General features: G+C 39.5%; 1 protein-coding gene across 2 annotated transcripts in view; it reads right to left on the bottom strand.

Moving 5' to 3' along the window:
- Nucleotides 1-9765: 9765 nt before the first annotated feature.
- The window catches only part of LOC149324014 (ras-related protein Rab-3C), a 203302-nt gene continuing 193267 nt past the window's right edge, over nucleotides 9766-19800 (bottom strand). For both annotated transcript variants that reach the window (XM_089495447.1, XM_089495439.1), the window contains exon 5: nucleotides 9766-18841. In XM_089495447.1, the coding sequence (XP_089351573.1) occupies nucleotides 18654-18841 (188 nt within the window). In that variant the 3' untranslated portion in view covers nucleotides 9766-18653. The remainder of the gene's footprint in view (nucleotides 18842-19800) is intronic.

Consider the following 19800-nt stretch of genomic DNA (forward strand, 5'->3'; position numbering starts at 1 on the left):
TACCTTCTGTCTCAGATGTTGTTGTCAGTTAAGATGGTATTGAGAGAGTTCAGTGCAGGAAGAGGCCATTCCTTCTTGGCTACTTGGACATATACAGTATACCGTTTCACAAAAACTGAAAACAGTTGTTCATAGAACATTAATTGTCATAGAAAAAGAGATAATTTCAAACAATGAATCATTTCCAAAGTCTTTTACAGTCTATGATAGATGGTGTCTGGAATTTAAAGGGTTTACCAGTCTAAATCTCTTTTAAAGAACCCCAAGAAAGGAGAGCAGCTGAGACACCGAAGTAACCCATCAGTATTTAACACTTGGGCAGCAGAGTGAGAAAGTACACAAGTTATCTGCACAATGGAGAGATGCACTGTATTTCTGTTTCAGTTGTAGTATTTCTAAATGTGTATCTAACATAAATGAGCATTGCCATTTTGGAGCAGTTCTGTGCACACTTTTTGCCTTTTGGGGGCCAATTTATTTTACCATTTTTGACATTTCATAATAGCCTCTCTGTATAAAGCTGAAGAGATCTTAAACACCCCAGTGGCTGCTGGTGGATTTTAGTTTGAACTTCTAATGAGCTATCCAAGTTCTGGGGTTCTTTGGCTAGCTCTTATAAAGCTACATTCAGAATGGAGTCATCACAACTCTGACATGGAGTCCACCAGCTTCCCATGACACAGTCTGATGAAGCCATTCTCCATTTCATTTGAGTTATGATTCTGGGAAGGTGAAACTGCTTCTGCGACCTGTATGAGGCATACATGTTGACAGAGTGAAGCAAAGCTGTTTAGATCACCTTCCTGGTTACAGTGGGAAACAGCTTCAGCTTTTTACCTTCTGAAAGTACTGCACGGATTATGCTTTTATTTTAGGTAGTCCTACAGAATTTAGTTGGAGGTTTTTGCAGATGATGGATTCAGGACTACATCCCTTATGAAAACAAAGTTGCATTTTGATACTGGTGCAAAATACTCTGCCGCAATGAAATAAATTGCATTTACCACATATATACATTAGGGGGCTACCTAATGCAAATATAAAACATACTGAAAACAAACTGCTCATTCTGCTTAGATGGTTTTAAAATGAAGGCAGGCTTTGAGTGAGAAATCTAATTTTCCAGTGAGCTTGGGTGGTCTTCCTTTGCTGTGGTCATGGTGCAGCAAGTAGGACTGGACAGCTGAGTCTAGCCACCAAGTAAATTTCTCACAATATTCCAAGATATAATGAAGCAAGACTATGAAAACTAAGAATACATGGCACAGCTGTATTGGTGATAAATGGATGAGAAGAGGATGTAGACAAATAAAGTGTTCTCCTGTTCCTTTGACTGAATGATGACTCAGCCTGAAGTGCAGATGGTCTCCAAGTCCAAACTGGTGGATGTTAACATTGTTTTCATAATTCCAAATGGGCCTTTGTGTCCCTGGGCAAGGTGCCAGCATTTCTCCTTCCAAGATCTGGGAGTATATCACACGGGGCTTTTTGCAGGTCAGATCCAGGGTGACTCCTGGTTCAGCTATGCGAATTCACATCGTAATGTGAATGTTTTATCACACCTGGTTGCCCTTCCATTGCCCTTCCGAATCGAGGGGGAATCGAATCCAAGGCAAGTCAAGTGATGCGGATTCATGCAAAGCAGAGTGAGTGCAAATTGTATTACCACACCAGTGCATACCATGCAGATTCAACTATTCAAATTGGGACCCTTGTGCATGCTCAGTGGGGCTCTGGATGCTGTCCTCCTTCCGTGCCCCCTCCTTAGCTGTCATCCTTCATCGGACTGAAGGAGCAGTCAGGAGATGATGGGATAGGTTGCAGGGGGTCACAGGAACCAAGATTCGGACTGAAAGAGCAGGCAGGGGATGATGGGATAGGTTGCAGGGGGTCACTGGAGCCAGGATCAGACTGAAGGAGCAGTCAGGGGATGATGGAATGGGTGGCAGGGTGGCAGAGAGGACAAGATGGCAAGAAGGAGGAGGAGGGGGATGAAGGAGCAGGACGTTGGGGGCCAAGGAGGGCGACATCAGAGTGATCTTCCACACCAGACCAATTCGAAGTGAAATTGAAGTGAGCTTGAAAACGAATTCTGTGAATTCATTTTTTTTTGATTTTACAAAAATGAGGGGTCACTTTGGAATCACTGCGGAAGCCCCACTGAAGGAGTGCCCATAGAAAGGAATCTCATCTGATAACACATTCACATTATGACATGAATCCGCACCGTTGGAAGCGCAGTCACCTCGGATCTGAGCTCCAAAAATCCCCAAAAACCTCCATGTGATAAACGCTCTGGACAAAGGAAATCTTTCCCAGATGACGGTTATACACCTTATCAGGGTAAGCCTACTGGAAGCTACAAGAAGACATTCACAGATTCAGGAACTTCTCCCCCATCCCCATCACCCTGAGACAGAGAGAGGAGGAAGATTCCTGCTTCCAGAGGCACCTTCTTATCTTCACCAGGACTAATTCAGTAATCTACATCTTTGTTTTACCTTTAGGTTTAAAGTTTCTTTTCTGAGTAACTCAAATAGAGTTGACACTATGAAACATGGACTTTAAAGCAAGCTAGTAAGTGCAGTTGACCCTCTATATCCACGGATTTTTTATCCATGGATTCAAGCTTCCATGGCATGAAAATATTCAAAAATATATAAATATATAAAACCTCTGTTTTATATAAAGGACATCAATTATATTTAACGCTATTTGAGCATCCATGGATTTTGTTGTCCATGGGGTTCCTGAAACCAAATCCCAGCAAGGGCCCAAGGGCCCATTGTATATACACATATATTATGAGAGATATGTATGATGGATGAGCAGCCCTGTTACTGAACTCCTTGCTGATCTCCCACAAAGCCAACTCACTACAGTCTAGTTCCTTAGTGTTTTGGTGGGACTAAAGCCTTTGGCTAGAATTCTCATTGTGTCTTGAGCATCTATCAGTTTCCTATGGCAGTGGCTGGATATTTTTGTCTTATATGGAATGTTTGCATTCAGCTCAAGGTTTCAGAAGTAGAATTGCACATGCAGTGCTGCTGAGTAGGTGTACACACATTTGGGTATTTAGTTGCACTTTCAGTTGCACAATGTTACCATTCAGCACAAGGATTGTGTAGCATAATCAATATGTAACTCTTCATGTGAAGATGGGCACTACACAATGAAGCAGGATCTTGACATTGGTGTGGTAGAAGCTGTATCTCTTCTACCTTAACTCTGTTTGTCAGAAGAGTGTCAACTCTATTTGAATTACTCAGGAAAGAGGCTTTAAACCTAAAGGTAAAACAAAGATGTAGATTATTGAATTAGTCCTGGTGAAGATAAGAAGGTGCCTCTGGAAGCAGGAAGTTTAGCTTTCTTTTTGGGTGAAACTTTAAAAAAATCTAAGATACTACCTAAGGGCTCAGGAGTTCAATGGATGGGTTGATGCTTCTTGAAAAGAAGTTTGAGACCATTTGTTGTTGTTGTTGTTGTTGACATTGGCAGGATAATCTATCAATAACCCAAATGTTTCAACATAGTGAAATTGCTGGACACTCAGACTACATGTTTTTATTAAACAAAAGTATCAAAGGTGGGTGTTCTTCATAAATATACAATATGTAACACTAATTTTAATTTTTTTTCATGACCTATGAGAATATATGACTAGGATCAAGCAAGGGATTGTGCCTATGTTACAAATTTTATGTTATTGTTGTCACCCTTGTATGCCTTCAAGTCATTTCCAACCTCTGGTTATCCTAATGTGACCCTGTTAGGAGTTTTCAAATCAGTATACCATGCTGGCTCTACAAATTTTACACTGGAATCCAAAAATGATGCTTGTGTCCTTAAAGATCAATTAGCTCTACATCTGCACCTGGGTTATTTGAGCAGTCAGATTAAAATTTTGTTAGCAGAAGTAAACAGGCTTGACTACATGCAGCTGTTTGCAGGCTGAGTATGTGAAAGGATGCAGAATATGTTGGACAGATGCATCATGCTTTTTTATAAAGTTAAACACCTAGAATGAAATTCCTAGGGACATAGCAAGAGGTTTCCAGCAATTAAAAAGCCATAACAATAAAAGTAACTCATAAATACAAACAACTGCCCACATAAAATAACAGCAAGTAATAAAATAGCAGTGAACAATCAAGAAAAACAATACCTATCAGAATAAAGGAAAAAATAATTTCTTAGCTTGAGGATGAAGAAAGCAAGCAATAAAGAGAAAGACAAAAGAGGATGCTGGTATACATAACATACATATTCTAACTTGTATACAGTATACAGTATACAGTATACAGTAAAATGATTATGTATAAAATTTATCAGAAATGATTTGAAGATACACAACAGCAAAAATGGAATTTACTACTAATTTCTTATACCTGATGATTCTGTGCTGCTTTTGTCCTCAGTTTAGATATTATTTTGTTGTTCTTGTTGTTGACTTCTTTGAACATATTTCTCTTGTAACCACAAAATTGAGCATTAATACTATTCCTTATTAAAGATGTTTTTGTGGGAAGAAAGGATCCAGAGGAAGAACTCATTCTGAAACATGTGTTTAACAAAACTACTAATATGAAAGTCAGTAGCTGCCACTGCCTAGAATCATACTCTTATATCAGCAGTGGTCATTTGTTATTTCTGTACCAATGTATATCACATTTGCTGCTGACCAGATGTTATTTTATATGCCACAAAGGTAGGTAGCACAAAGCAGAGAAAGCTAATCCATAAAATGCCATTTCAAACATAAACATGTGGGTGTGCAAGCCTGGCTTAATCCATTTTTAATTGAACATTGAAAATTAAGATGTTCATTCTCAAAAGCAAATCAGTTTAGGTTTGATGATCTGCATGAAAGACATCAAAGCATAATTTGAAATTTATCTGTTTTTGTTCAGTGGGCAACCTACTCTGACTCTCAACCTACACTGGATATCCAAAATATATATCATTATCTATAGGGGTCCAGCATTTCCTATACCCTAAATGATAAAGTAGTTAGAAACCCTAAGACACCAGGATTCCTTGTACTCTACATAAGAATACAATTCTCTGCTACTGAGTCTTTTAAAGCCCTTATTTGCTTCAGAGCTATAACCAAAACACAGATATATAATACATTTGAACTCTAACTGCCCAAATCCCCTAACCAACATGGCAAGTGGCCACAGGAATGAGATGATGTCATATCCTACCATTAGTTCTCCATCGGCTGGATAACATAAGGGGTCATGGCCACACCTCTGATAATGGTGTATTATCATGCATCTCATTGGTATTGTGTTTCTATCTGAAACACAGGATAGAATATCTCTACCAAACACTTTGGTACTTGTGGAGAGGGCAAATTGGTTTTCCCATCCACTATGACTGAAACATTAAATATGAGGACTCTTACAAACATAATTTGCACTTAGAAATACTTCAGTGAAGCTTACTCCCAAGTAAGTGGACATAAGATAGATTGCAGGCAGCCTTTATGAATCCTGGAAGGGCTAAGTGACAGTCACCACCTTAATATTTCTTAGTGCTTCATAGAGTCATAGAATCGTAGAGTTGGAAGAAACCACAAGGGCCCTTCAGTCCAACCTCATTCTGCCATGGAGGAAATCTCAATCGAAGCATCCCTGACATATGGCCATCCAGCCTTTGCTTAAAGACCTCCAAAGAAGGTTCAGTATACAGTGGGCCCTTGATATCTGCTGGGGTTTGGTTCCGTGGATGCTCAAGTCACATTCAATATAATGGCATAGTAAAATGGTGCCCCTTATATAAAAGGGCAAAATCAAGGTTTGCCTATGGAAATTTGTATATTTTTAAAGTATTTTCAAGCTATGGATGCTTGAATCCATGGATAAACAAATCTGTGGATAAGGAGGGCTTACTTTCCTTGATAATGCCCAAGTGAGCTCAGCTTAGTGGTCTAATTTTGTCAATCATTGTGGGTATGGGGGCTCAGCCTGCTCTGCCTAGTCTTGGAAGAGATCCCAATGTTTTATTTTTCTTCTAAGTTGTTGAGGTGCATCCATTTTCTACAGCATTACGGGATTCGTAGAAAATTACCATGACAGTTGGATTTGTGAACATAGTTTCTTAAATATTTATTGGATTATACACACAGATTTTTTTAAAAATTAGACAAATCAAGGGAGATGCGCCTTTTGTAGAGTACTTGCAAAACAAAACAAAACAAAAAAGAATATCCAGTGGCTTATGGATAGTATTTACTTTGAATTCAGCACATGGATAATAATGGCATGTTAAACACCCAAATAAAAGCTCATGTGGATATAATGTCAAACAATACTATTCATCCTGAAGCACTTTAAACATATGTGCATATATACACACATACATGCACACATATTTAGACACACAATTGTATTTGTTAGAAAACTTATAGCATTGTTTCTGGATATTCAGCAATTGTTCATAGGAAATTGCTTTATATATTGTGTTTGATCATGGATATATTATTACTATCATCATCATCATCATCATCATCATCATCATCATCATCATCATCATCCAAGACTACCAGGATGTAACCATGGTGTCAGAAGCTAAGATGCATAATGTTCCACCAGCATACTACAATGCAACTTGATAGTACTGGGTGTGTTGTAGCCCCACAGCCACTCTTAGGAGTTTATCACACAGGAGGCTAAGTGCCTAAATCCCGTGCAGAAACAGGATTTAAATCCTGGAAAAATCCTGCAAAAGCAGAATCATTTTCAGACTCATGAGGAGCATTGAGTATTAACATGAAAATAATCTGCACAGAAAGTGGACAAAATCGGCCGCTTTTTACTTTCAGAAGAATCTCAAAAGTAAAAAAGCAGCCAATTCTGTCCACTTTCTATGCAGTTAATGCCAGATTAATGCTCAATGCCCATGACGTCATATGAAATTGATCCCACTTTTGCAGGATTTGTCCACCTTCTGTGAGTATTAATGCACGAAGTTGTGTGAAAATGAACCTACTTTTGCAGGATTTCCCCATTTTAAACCCCATTTCTGCATGGGATAAACCCTGTGTGATAAACTCCCTAGAGAATGTAATAACCGTTGTCTTTCCCAATCTTCATCTCTACCATACATGGGAGGTCTGGGAAGGTAATGGTTGTTCTTCATTCCCAGTCACCCTTGCACTACTTCAGTTGACTTTTAGGAGTGCACCTCAGTTATGTTAAATTGTGGTTTGGCTGTGTAGTGGTGGGGTCATTGTGCAAGGATGTACTGGATCCTTCCTTCTGCATCAAAATGACTTATGCTGGTGTAATGGAAAATGCCAGCATGGTGGAGTGGTCTGTGTTGGATTATGATTCTGGAGACCGGGGTTCAAATCCCTACTTAGCCATGTAAACCCACTGCCTGATCTTGGGCAAATCATACTCTCTCACTCTCAAAGGAAGGCAATGGCAAGTCTTCTCTGAACAAATCTTGCCAAGAAAACCCAGTGATTGGGTTGTCGTAGGGTCAATATAAGTTAGAAACTACTTGAAGACACACAACAGCAACAACAATGGAAAGATTCATTGCCATGATCAATTGCAGTTGCCCACTCCAGTGTAGGAGTTGAAAGTGGTGCAACTAGAAGTGGTCCAGTCCAAGAATTTATTTTCCAGCTCATCTATTCTTCTGGAGAACTTGTTCAGAAGCACACAACATATGATGCAGGAGATTTATAACCAGATTGGCTTACATGATTTTTTATATATATCCCGCCTCTCCCTATGGATCGTGATGGGAGAACAACACAAGTATAAAATTACAATTAGTTAAAATACATTCTCAAAATAAAAAGAAAAAATTAAAACACATCAAAAACCTATACATGTGCAATATCAATATCTGATTCCCCATACATGTTCCGAGTGGAGTGTCGTCTTAAAGCTGTTATAGCAGGTCTGGGGGATAGGCTCGCCGGAAGAGATCTGTCTTACGTGCCTTCTTGAAGACATCTAAGGTGGTAATAAAACGGATCTCTTCCGGCAAGCCATTCCACAATTTGGGAGCCACCACAGTGAATAACTACTACAAAACTTTGAGAATGGGCAAAGGATGCTGCACTTTGATTCATACAGGAGTACTGAAGAAGTAGTTCAGGTGTTGGAACCATCCTCTTCCAATGCACTTTCTTGCATCAAAATAGGGCCTCCAAAAGCCTTGTAGGATGGGGAAAATGGTGTCCCACTGTCTTTGTAAATATTAACTCTACACCTTCCATGTTGTTGTATTGTTGGCCTTTGCTTCTGTGGTGGGACCAGTAGGAGTTTGACTTCCACTTTAGAGAATCTACTTGTGTATGTATGGTGGTGAGCACTGAAACATGACCACAAAGCATTCTGAGCACTGGATATTTTAAAGAATGTCTTTCATTCTTTATGTGAAGCAGGTTTCCCCATTCCTGTGTAAAATAACATTGGACGTACGTGTGAAAAGGTATCATAGAGGATTCAGGTCTTATTGCAACATATCATATTGTAATAGTGTACTGCAGTGAACAAGAGAAACCTTACTCCAGCTTCAAATGTAATTTCATCCTTGCATGGTGATCTTGGGCAAGAAATTCTTTCATGGCCTGATTTGCTCACATGTAATATAGGTACATTAATGACTTATCAGATCATAGGGCCTTTTCATACTAAACAGTTATAGCCCCAGGATTCCACTTTAACTGCCATGGTTGCATCTTATGAAACCTTGGGGTTTGTAATTTGTTGAGGCACTAAAGCTATCTGGTTGAGAATTCTAAATGCAACTCCTTAAACTGCAAATCCCAGGATTCCATAGGATATTACCATGACAGTTAAAGTGTAATCATAATGCTATTGTTGTGTAGTGTGAAAGGGCCCATTGTATGGTGAGGAGGACTGTGATGAACATTTTGACTACTGACTGAATGGTTATGCTTTTTGAATGGTAATATGTGACTCAGGGCTCATACCACTAGCAAAAGAGAGTATGGTGTCTTCAGAAGCAGCCTGGGATTTACATAGAAGTTGATGTAGCAGTATAAATTAGAAAGGGATTTAACCAGCAACCTTATGCATAACTTACCTGAGAGCTCACTTTATTGACACATGAATAGTATAGGATTTACTCTGAGTGAAGTTATGTACATGATTGGGCTCTTCGTCTTCTAAGGCTTAAAACACACTTAATAAAGAACAATGCTTAGGATCAAACTTTATGTCTACTGACATGCTTCTCAGAACTTATTTCTCATCTCATGATTACACATCCTTCTGACATCCATATGGGAAAAGCCATAGTGTTCAAAGGGATATGTGTTCACAAATATATGCCAGGAATGATTTTTGGTGTCTGTCCTTGTATATTAGGAAACACACATCTGTCTTGTGAATATTGTGATATAGACTGCCCCTGCATGATAGACTTTTATAAAAACATATTACCTTTCAACTATTTTAATGCGAAGATCTTGCCCCAGATCCTGACTGGGGTCAAACCAATGTCTGAAATATTGCTAAGTGACCCTTCATTGTGAGACTTCTGAGCTCAAAATGTCTACTTCTGGAGAATGGAGAAACAGCTTGCAGGGATGTTCTTCCATTAAGGTGACATAAGCTCTTAGAATAATGTAGGAATTAATGATCCTTCTCAGAAAACTGACTTTCTTGGCAGTCTGTATAAGGCTTTTTACAAAGCATGCCTCAGAAATATGTACAAACTGATCAAGAAACATAAATATTCTTTTGACTGAAAATAAGTTTCATCATTGTTTTTATTTATAGCACAATCTTTTGGTTTTTTTTTTAAGACACAGTTCTAGAAGTAAAATTGACATGCACTTGCAAGGAAGGAAACATATGGACATCTCTTCTTTTTATAATTATCTCAAATAGGAAAAATAATTTAACAGAATCAGGAATAGAATATTCTTGCACGACACTGTTCATAGCATTTATATGGTATAGAAACGTGACTATCAGACACTTAACAGCTACTAGAAATCATTTAAATAAGCCACACAGTCTTCAACTAGCAGCAGCAGCAGCATCTCACACTTTCACAACACTTCTCTCTTCCACACAAGTTTATATACACTGAGTAAGTCATTAAATATTGCACTTATTGGCCCATGATCCCTCAGGTTAGAGGTGTTCAAAAATAGAAAACAAATCTATTTTTTATAACATCTTCATGCAACATTTAAGACACTTCAGTTCCACAAACACTATTAAATAGTACACACATTCTGACAGTCCAATTGAATTACAACACAGTAGCTGACATTACCAACAATATATTGAACAGGAATTACAGCACAGTTTCCATTAACACTAGTTTGCAAGGTACATGTCAGGATTACCCACTGATATTGATTGATAATGGTGAGTGTTAAGCAAGCCCTAGCATCTGTTTCATATGTTTAGGGAGGGATATAAAATTGTTGGGTGGTTGGGGTATATGTTCTCTCTCCTAAAATGCCAAGTGGCTGTATCCAAATAGTATGCCATCTGTTCTGCTGTCTTTGTTAATATGAACTCTACAGCTTGCAAAATTACCGCAGGCATTTGTGAGTGTCAGGGTGAATTACTTGGCAAGTTCCACAAAGCAGTGGAAGAAGGAGCCAGAGAGAAAAGGTGGGGAATTAACTGATTTTGCCACATTAAGATCAATACATGCCCTGAATTGGTATGACAAATATGGTAAAATATTGGCCATATGAATATTCCAATTTGATACAATGGACCCATTTTAACCATCATAAAATTAAAAAAAATCAATTTACCTGACTTGAGATGGAAAACGTTGGTAAACATTTTCTCTGAGTTGTATTTTGAATTCAAGTTTTACATATGGAAAACCTTGGCAAGGCTAACTTTTCCTTGTGAGTGAAAAAAGAAAGTAAATGAAACCCCAATATTGACCTGATTGTCTGACAGAAATAAACCAGCCTTGGTCTGTTGAAGTTATGGGCAGTGCATGGAAAAGTTACCTTTCTAGACTACAACTCCCAGAGTCCCCCAGCCAGCCTGATAGTGAACAGGATGGCTGGGGGTTCCCACTAGTTGCCATCCCCAAAAAGTAACTTTTCCCGTCCTTTTGGAGGACACCAGCTGTGTCCTAACTCTCCCCAGAGAGTCAAAGTACAATGGTCTGCTTTTAGTACTATGTTATAGACAAAGAATGAGGAACTTATGGCCCTTCAGGCATTTTCGACTACAGTTCCCACATTCCATTACTACGTAGTCATGCTGAGTAGGGCTTATGGAAGTTGTAGGCTTCAACAATTGGAGAGCTGTTTCCTCACTACTGCTGTAGATCATCCACTAGCTTATTAGCAACAACTAAATAATATGATCCATGCTTTAACAGTGTCTCTAAACTACCTGAGAGCCAACAGCTTTTGGAATTTATAAAATAATAATTTAAAAAAACCAGATATATGGGGATCTGCCCACATCTAGGAAATCCCTTCGTTACAATGATCTTCAATGTCTTGTCACTCATGTCCAGAAACCAAAGATGTCATTCCACTAGTGAAATTGGAATGGAATAGCGATGAGGGCAAGAGTCCTCTCTCATATCTGCTGCTCCCCATGTACCTTCCAAATCACCTCTGGGGGCATAGTGAATTTTCTGGAGCTGGTGTTTGGCAGTGCAGAGCGGGGCCAGGGTGGGCTGGGAAGTTCGTCTGTGTTAGGAGCCATTTGTTACTGTGACATTATATGCAGACTTATAATTGCATTGGCTTATCCCAATGAACACAGATGTCATGGGGTGATGCCCACAAAGACAAAAGGACACATTCATTACAGAGTATCTCTATTGAAAATTCACCATGGGATCCCTGTTAAACAATTGAGAATGATCTACAAATTTGTCTATTCTTATTTTGGACACAGTTTGGATGGGACCTGTGCAAAACTTGCCATGCTCAGAGTGACTAACCATGTTTGATCCATACAAAATGAATGTGCATACCAGTACCTTGTGGAAAAAAGAGCCCTATTCAACAAGACACTTATTTACACAGTGCCATCACAAAACATGCTCATTGAAAACTAGGTCTACTAACTGTCCATGACCGACAAAAACTGTATAAACAGACTTTAATCTTGCACCACTGTTAAGTCTCCTAAAAGAAAACACAACATTCCAACAATTCTGCAAGTTAGGATCAAACTCCACTGAACATAGTGCACCATTAAATAGCGCCTCATTCCTAAAACAAATAAGGTGCAGACAGTACAGCTGGATGTAACAGAGCTGAGCTGACTGGAAAGAAAATCTAATCTTTCAGACTCGTGCTCTGGAAAGGCCACAGAGATCTAGCTGTTCAGGTAGTTTCTCTATGCAGTGTGCACAGGGCTTATTCCAATTTATCACAGGCAAATGTGCAATGGCCAGTTCACCCACAATGGAGAGGACATTTTGACTAGGATTTACAAAGGATGAATTCTCCCATACATGTCAAAGGATACTCAGGTTGTGAGAAGAGACAAGGTTTGAAATAGATTTGTCTCAAATGTCAAGCAATGAGTCTCAGAGGCAAGTCTGCAGGGGACCACCCCCCATGGGGGAAAGTCTTCATACTACACCATCAATCAATCAATCAATCAATCAATCCATCAATCAATCCTCTATCAAATGTTTTCCAGGCAGCATTTTGGTACTACATGAAATCCTGGGGTTTGTAGTTTACTGAGACACTGGAGCTCTCTGACAGACACCACTAAATACCCCAAAACTACAAATCCCAGCATTCCATAGGATGGAGAGGTGGTCTCAAAGTGCTATAATTGTCTGGTGTGATAGAAACTATGGCCCGTTACAGACAGGCTCTTGAGGCGCCCCCATCACGTGCTAGGGGTTGGCCAGGGACCTAGCATCCACACCGGCCTCACCCCTAGCATGTGACGGGGGCGTAATAATGGTGGCACCCTATACACACAGGCGCCACCATTATCACGTTCCGGATGCATATCGTCCGCACGTCACGCGGCGCTTATGATGTCGTGAGTGCACCATTGGAAAGCGCGCTGCGGGAAGAAGTGCCATTTTGGGGCTTCTTTTTTGCTCCGCGCGAGAGCCGCGCGGTTTGGCTGCTGCGGCTCCCTCACGGACCAACCAGCAGCGCCAGCAGACCGCCGCTTTTAGGCGGTCTGTAATGCGCCTTTGCTGTCAATAGCCAAAACAACACTTCAGTTTGGCACAGCCTTTTAAATTGGGGATAAGATTACATTTATACCAGGAGCATCTCTTTTTGAGGCCTGGGAAAATATGGTGACTCTACCCAGAAGGGTTTTCCATAAGCAAGATGTCCAAACCTTGCCCAAGACATGAATGATAGTACCTCCATTGTGTTGCTCAATGGTCAATGGGAAAGGCCCTGCGTAAAAGCATAAAGGAACAAATGGTTCCAGTAACAGTTACATTACCTTGCAGCTGAGAGAGATAAAAGAAATCCATTTCGACAGGAAGGACTGGTGAGGGATTCCATATTTTAGGACACCAAAAACCAGACGTAAAAAGTAGTAATATTTTTTTAAAATAAAAATGCCATCCTGAATTAATGGCACGCCAAAGAATAGGCACATTTGTCATATTTATAGAGTGAATCATGCCATATAATTTTAAAAAAATGAACTTGCCACATCACTAATAAGATGTATTAGTACTAGACCATTGTGATAGACTTCATTAGTGTTGTGTGCTTGTCTGTGTTGCAGCATTCAATACATATATCTTAGGAACTTCAAAGGCTTATGGGAAGCAAAGAAATGCTTGAGACTAACAGACTTATTGTATTATAAAAGTAAGCTGAGAGTCATCTATAGAGAAGGAGCTTTTTGTTTATTTCTCTGCATGCCCTCTAAGCAATTCCATTCTATTCCTGAGGGAGATGGTAGTAAAAGTGTGCTTTTGTTATGTTGGAAAAATCCATTTAGCAAAAGACACACTTTTATGACCATCTCCCTCAGGAATAGAATGGAAGTGCTATGATGTCACGAGGGAAAATAAGCAGAAAGTTGCTTCTCATTGTGTTTCATCTTACTTTTGTAATGAGATAAGGCTCAGAGCTGTTTTGTCCCATGAAAGAAGTTGCTCTAACAGTAGTATGGCTGTAGTTGCATCCCTCTATGGTGGTAGTTCAGCTGGTACTGAAGGATCAGGATAGCCTCTCAAGCATATATGTTTGTTTTTAAATTCTTTAGAACTGAGATGGCCTTTGACTTTGCAGATGTTTTGTACTTCCACTCTGATGGAAGCTCCAGTCAAAATGCCTATAGGTAAGAGGTTATTGGAGGATAGTTCCAAATTTCCGAAGGACCAAATTTTCTCCACTTCTGCATTACAAGTTGTCAGAGTGGAACATATTTGTTAATATTAACTCAGAGTAATGAAATAATGTATGAAATTGCTATATAGTGGAACCACCAAATATCCCTCATTGAATATTACCATTCATTAAACCAGCATATGACAGGAAAGCTAGAACTTCTTAGATATTATTCATTCTATACTTTTGGCATCAAAACAATTTGATTCTGCCCACTCCCACTACAGACCAGATAATTTCCTGAATCAGAGTTCCATCAAATTCTTTTTTTTTTTTTTTGGTAAGATAAAAAGGTTGTTTTGGACGTTTCTCATTTCGTACTCTTGCCTACCCACCCACCCTGTTTCACACTCTTGCCCACCCCTATTCTTGTAACAAGAGAATAACTGATATCTAGTTTTCTTCCCAGGACACTGCCACACACCCCTCCCTGGAATTCTGTAACAATTTTGTGTCTTTTCTCAGCTTTATGAAAGACCTAGGCTTAAATAACGTAGCTAGTGGCAACTAAAAAACATTCACTGAATCAATGGAGTGCTGACCTGCCATTCAGCATTCAACGTAGCTGTTTTAGTTGGGACCAGCAACTGAATTTAGTTTCTGGAGTGCAACCTAGTGAAAGTTAATGCAGGAGCAATTAAGGAACAATGTTGAATTCTCCATTCTCATTGCTTTGAACAGGATTTCAGCATGCCTAAGTGTCTCTGGATTGCACCTACCTTGGAACCAGAAAGCAAGAGAGGTATGCACCCACAGCACCTTTTAAAGCACACAGACTACAAGAAAGAACTGGAAGATTCTGAGAGATACAGTCCGAAGATGTAACTTTTCCAAGCACTGTCAATATGCTATGGCCCAATTCACTGATGATATTAAATAATTCAGGGTTGTTACATCAAAAACAGATTGTGACAATGTTCAGAAGGATCTCACCAAACTGGGAAAATTAGTGATAAGACAGCAAATGGGAATCAGTGTAAGCAAGTGTAAGATACATGCTGGAACTAAAATCCCAACTTAGAATCTAAAGTGACACCAACTGGCCCAGAAAAGGACAGCTCAATGGAAATATCATCCACACATGTGGCTGTGGTTACAAAAGGCAGCTTCCATGTTAGGCATAATTACAAAGGGAACTAAAAATGAAACTACCAATAACATACTATCCTTATACAAATCCATGATATGACCATTTATACGTTACTACTAGTTCAAGAGCCAGTGTGGCATAGTGGTTTTGAGCCTTGGGCCATGACTCTGGAAATTCGAATTATAGCTTAGGCATGAAAACTGACTAGGTGACCTTGCAAGTCACACTCTCTCAGCTTCAGAGGAGGGCAATGGCAAACCCCTTCTGAAGAAAATTGCCAAGAAAATTCTGTGATAGGTTCACCTTAGAGTTGCCATAAGTCAGAAACAATTTGAAGGGACAGAACAACAATGTATAGTTCTGGCCACCTCATGTAAAACAAGATATTGTAGAATGAGAAAGGATGCAGAAAAAAGCAACCACAATGATGAAGGGACTGGAGAAATTGCTAGTATTTGGACTATAAACTTAGAAAAAACAAGTAAGGAGAGACATGAGAGAAGTAGATTCATAATTCAAGTTAGGCATGGTGTAAAGAGAGTAGCTAGGAAGAAACATTTTGTTTCTCATAATGTTAGACCCCAGTGGAATCATCCAGTGACACTGAATTGGGAGAGATTCAGGATAAATAAAAGATAGTATTTCTTTACACAGTGCATTATTAAACTGTGGAAAACACTGTCACAAAATGTAGTGATGGCTGCCAACTTGGACCGTATTAACAGATGAGAGGATGCCATCAATAGCCAATAGTCTACCTCATCATGCATCAAAGGCTGGGCAGATGTTCATCAAATTTAGAGGGGATGTTTGGTTTTAATCTACAGGGCAGGTGGCATCCAAGAAATTCCCCTTGGTGGGCCTGAATGAATGAAATATAGAGCAGTGTATCTGGCAGCCAAAAAGGGAAGCCACACTTTCTCAAGGGCAATCGAGACTGATGTACAATGCATGGGATGTTTGAGCCACCCAATGAGATAGGCAGTCCTGTACTCAGCTACAGGGCAGCTGAAACTCAACAATTATTAATAACAGGAAGTCTTACATAAGAGAGTCTTTAATCCCTCATTGTTAAATGTATTTCATGGAGTTATAAGGGCAATTCATCTATAGATTAATTCATTTCTCTTTTGTCTTGCCCCCAGTGTGGTTATATGCATCTGCCATCTCTATGCATGTGATTAAATAGGATGAAGTCCAAAAGAGCAAATGTCAAATAAAACTTGCCAGGTTTTTAAGATGCCACAGAACTCTTCAATCTCTTTGTTATGTCTGAGTCAACAGTGTGTTATAAGAGATAATTTTTTTTCTATTAGGAATAATTTTAAATGTGTCCACATTTTTTGATGTGTTGGATCTTAGTTAAGAAATATTGAACCTACACATGTGAACTAGCCTCAGGGACCTCAGAGACAAAGCGCTACAAAACCCCTATGCATCCACACAGTTCCATGCATGTAAAGTGTGCACCTTTTACTTGGACAGAAGCAATGTCTACCATGCAAAGGAAACCACCACTGTTCATTATCCTAGAGCATTCTTAATTAATACAAAAGAATGGGGGAACCCTTGTAGGGGTACAGCTCCATGGGTACAATAAGAAGCTGTGGATCATAGCAGCAGGCTCAGCCTTAGCATTAGATGAAGTGACAAAGGGCCTCAGACAACAAATTTTGGGTGTCCTAGAAAGGTAAGAACTTAGTTATCCAATTTATCAATCATTTTTGCTGTCCAAGTGGGAGAGGTGCTTGTGAGATTTTCTGCTTCACAGTCCAAATAACAGCTGCTTTAGGTGTATTGTGCTATGACTTGGGTGAGAATGGTGCTATCATTGCCTGCCTCGGGCATCAAATTAGCTTCGGTGGGCCCAGCACAGGGAATATGCTTAGAATCATGGTGCAAGTGATTTTTGATTGAAAGTAAATTTAAAAAATAAGTATTATCACTATATTTACTGCTTGTAGTTTCCAATGGCGAGAGCATGAGCAATATTATTTTTACGACCAGAGCTCCCAATGATATAAAACCGAGAACATGTTTGTATAATTTTTTTGCTTTATACAGTTCTTGTGGTTTTATAGTATTTTTTTCTATTTATCTGTAATGTTTTTTCACTAAAATCTGGCTTCTAACTTGTCAAGATCAGAGAAGGATATATTTCCTTCTATCAAGTTTCTAATGATTCCAGTAACAAAATTCTGACACCCACATCTGTGTTCAGAAGAAAATAAGCGTATGCGTAGTAGTGATAGTTTTCATTTTTCTTTGCTTTTTACGGCGCAAGCAGCTATATTCTCTGTGGTGCATAGTGGTATCCTGGGAAATAGAAGAATAAATCTGACATCTGGCTGCCTAAGAAGTGCAGATTTGGGGTATTATACATCAAATGATACATCAAAAATAGAACAACTACAATTTTTCCTTTGTTCTAAACCGAAGTATATCTTTACATGAGCACAATCTAAACAATGAATGAAAACCCTTCAAAATAAGCAAAATTCCAGTAAAGGTGACCCAAAATCCTGGGACAAAATGAGTTAGTCAGATTTTGCAAGGGCATCATGGGTTGAAAGCTAGACAACTTTATGTCTTGATTCCAAACCTAAAACATCACTCACAATGATGGATGTTTGAGAGGGAGGTGGTTTGTGATCTGGAAAATTTAAAAACCCCTTCTGTAGTTTAGGGCTGCAGTCACCTTGCACCATGGAGATTCTCCAGGGAGCACAAACGCTGACAAGTCACCTGAACTTGCATCGCTAGCTTCCTGAAATATTAGCCCTGATTTGGAGTGCCAAATAATGAGAATTTTACCTCTAGACTGCTGTATCAACAAACACCCAAGAAGAATAAATAGCATTAACTGAGCATAGATGGGGGGGGGGGGGGGAATTAAATAAAACCCAAACAAAATTTGGGCCTGAGAATGCAGCACCAGCTGAAGTGATAATGGATATATGTGGAAGAAAAAGGAAATGTAAGAGAAGAGACAAACCAGCCACCTACGTGCAGAGGCCAAATGCTGAATTAACTGGAGAGTCCTTTCCTTCTGCTTTAGTGATCTGTTCCACAAAATAACTCTATGCACGTACTGTACCAGCAGTGGACGTTAAAGAAGACATATTTCCCCCAAAGGAACCAGTAAGACATTATAAATAAAGGCATATAGACCCTATGTAAATACTCTATTGGCAAAAGAACACACTGGAGCTGCCTCTGTCGACAATGATTCTATTAACAGCCACAGTTAGGTTGCTGTGGAGGAGGGGTATCTTTTAGTCTTGTGTTCTGTTTACCAACAGCAATGGCAGGATCTGTCTCCAGACTTTCTGACATTTTGTCGCAGATGATATCCACAAGTCGCTCAAACGTCTGCTTCACATTGATGTTGTCCTTGGCACTTGTTTCAAAGAATTCAAAACCTAATAAAACAGTGGAGGGGGGGGGTGGCACACACATAAACAGTGGTTAAACAGTCTTTCTCTTCTTTAATGACCATCTAATTCCATCCTGGAATGAGTGAAAAGGTAGAGGAAAGAACCAACACAAACAAGAAAGCAAATGGGTTTGGTACAGAAAATGCATTTAGGACTCATGCCTTAACAGATGGGCAACTGTGCAGGGGAGGGACCACAGGCTATATCATCATATTGACAGTGTATTCCTACATGGCAGGGGGTTGGACTGGTTGGACCTTGTGGTCTCTTCCAACGCTATGATTCTATGTCACATTTGAGCACATCAAAAATAGTAGCACATTAGTTCTGTGAACCATTCTGGCACCATTTTGGTCTTTCTTCTTTTGGGCAGGGGCTTGGAAGATGTGGTTCTGGTGAATGACCCAAACTGATACACTTGTGGTCAGCTTTGGGCCATTTTGGCCTCTGTTTTTGTTTTGTTTTATTTGCCACAAATCCACATTTTTTTAACGCAGGCAGGGGGATCTGTTGGAAGCCTCTTTGCTTCAATGCTTGTATAGAGTAATCAGTAAGAGAGGGTATTCTAGAAAGCATGGCTGTCCTTTTCTTTCACCTCCCTATTTCTTTCTTTGATATATGTACTCAATCTTTTTTGCTTCCTTTCTGCTTGCAGAGGTCACTTGTCTCTTCTCCCCCAAAATTAGTTAGTCCTTTGTCTTCCTCGTCCAGAAAGGGACATCTATGAGATTCCTGCCTCATCATGGACACTAGCCAAATTTCACATCTGAAAATCAGGTTTCAGGGCTCCTGTATTTGACAATTTTTATTTGTCTATCTCCCTTCCTACCTCAAGATTAATTTCCTGCAAGTTTTTCATGTCTACCTCCCAAGAGCAATTTGAGTATTTTCTCCTGTTTTTACCACAAACTCATATTGCACTGGCTTCGCTGCACTCTGCTTGA

The sequence above is a fragment of the Sceloporus occidentalis genome, unplaced genomic scaffold, assembly GCF_023333645.1.
Source record: "Sceloporus occidentalis isolate IW3139 unplaced genomic scaffold, rSceOcc1.0.p SCAF_1, whole genome shotgun sequence".
Taxonomy (NCBI): Eukaryota; Metazoa; Chordata; class Lepidosauria; order Squamata; family Phrynosomatidae; genus Sceloporus; species Sceloporus occidentalis.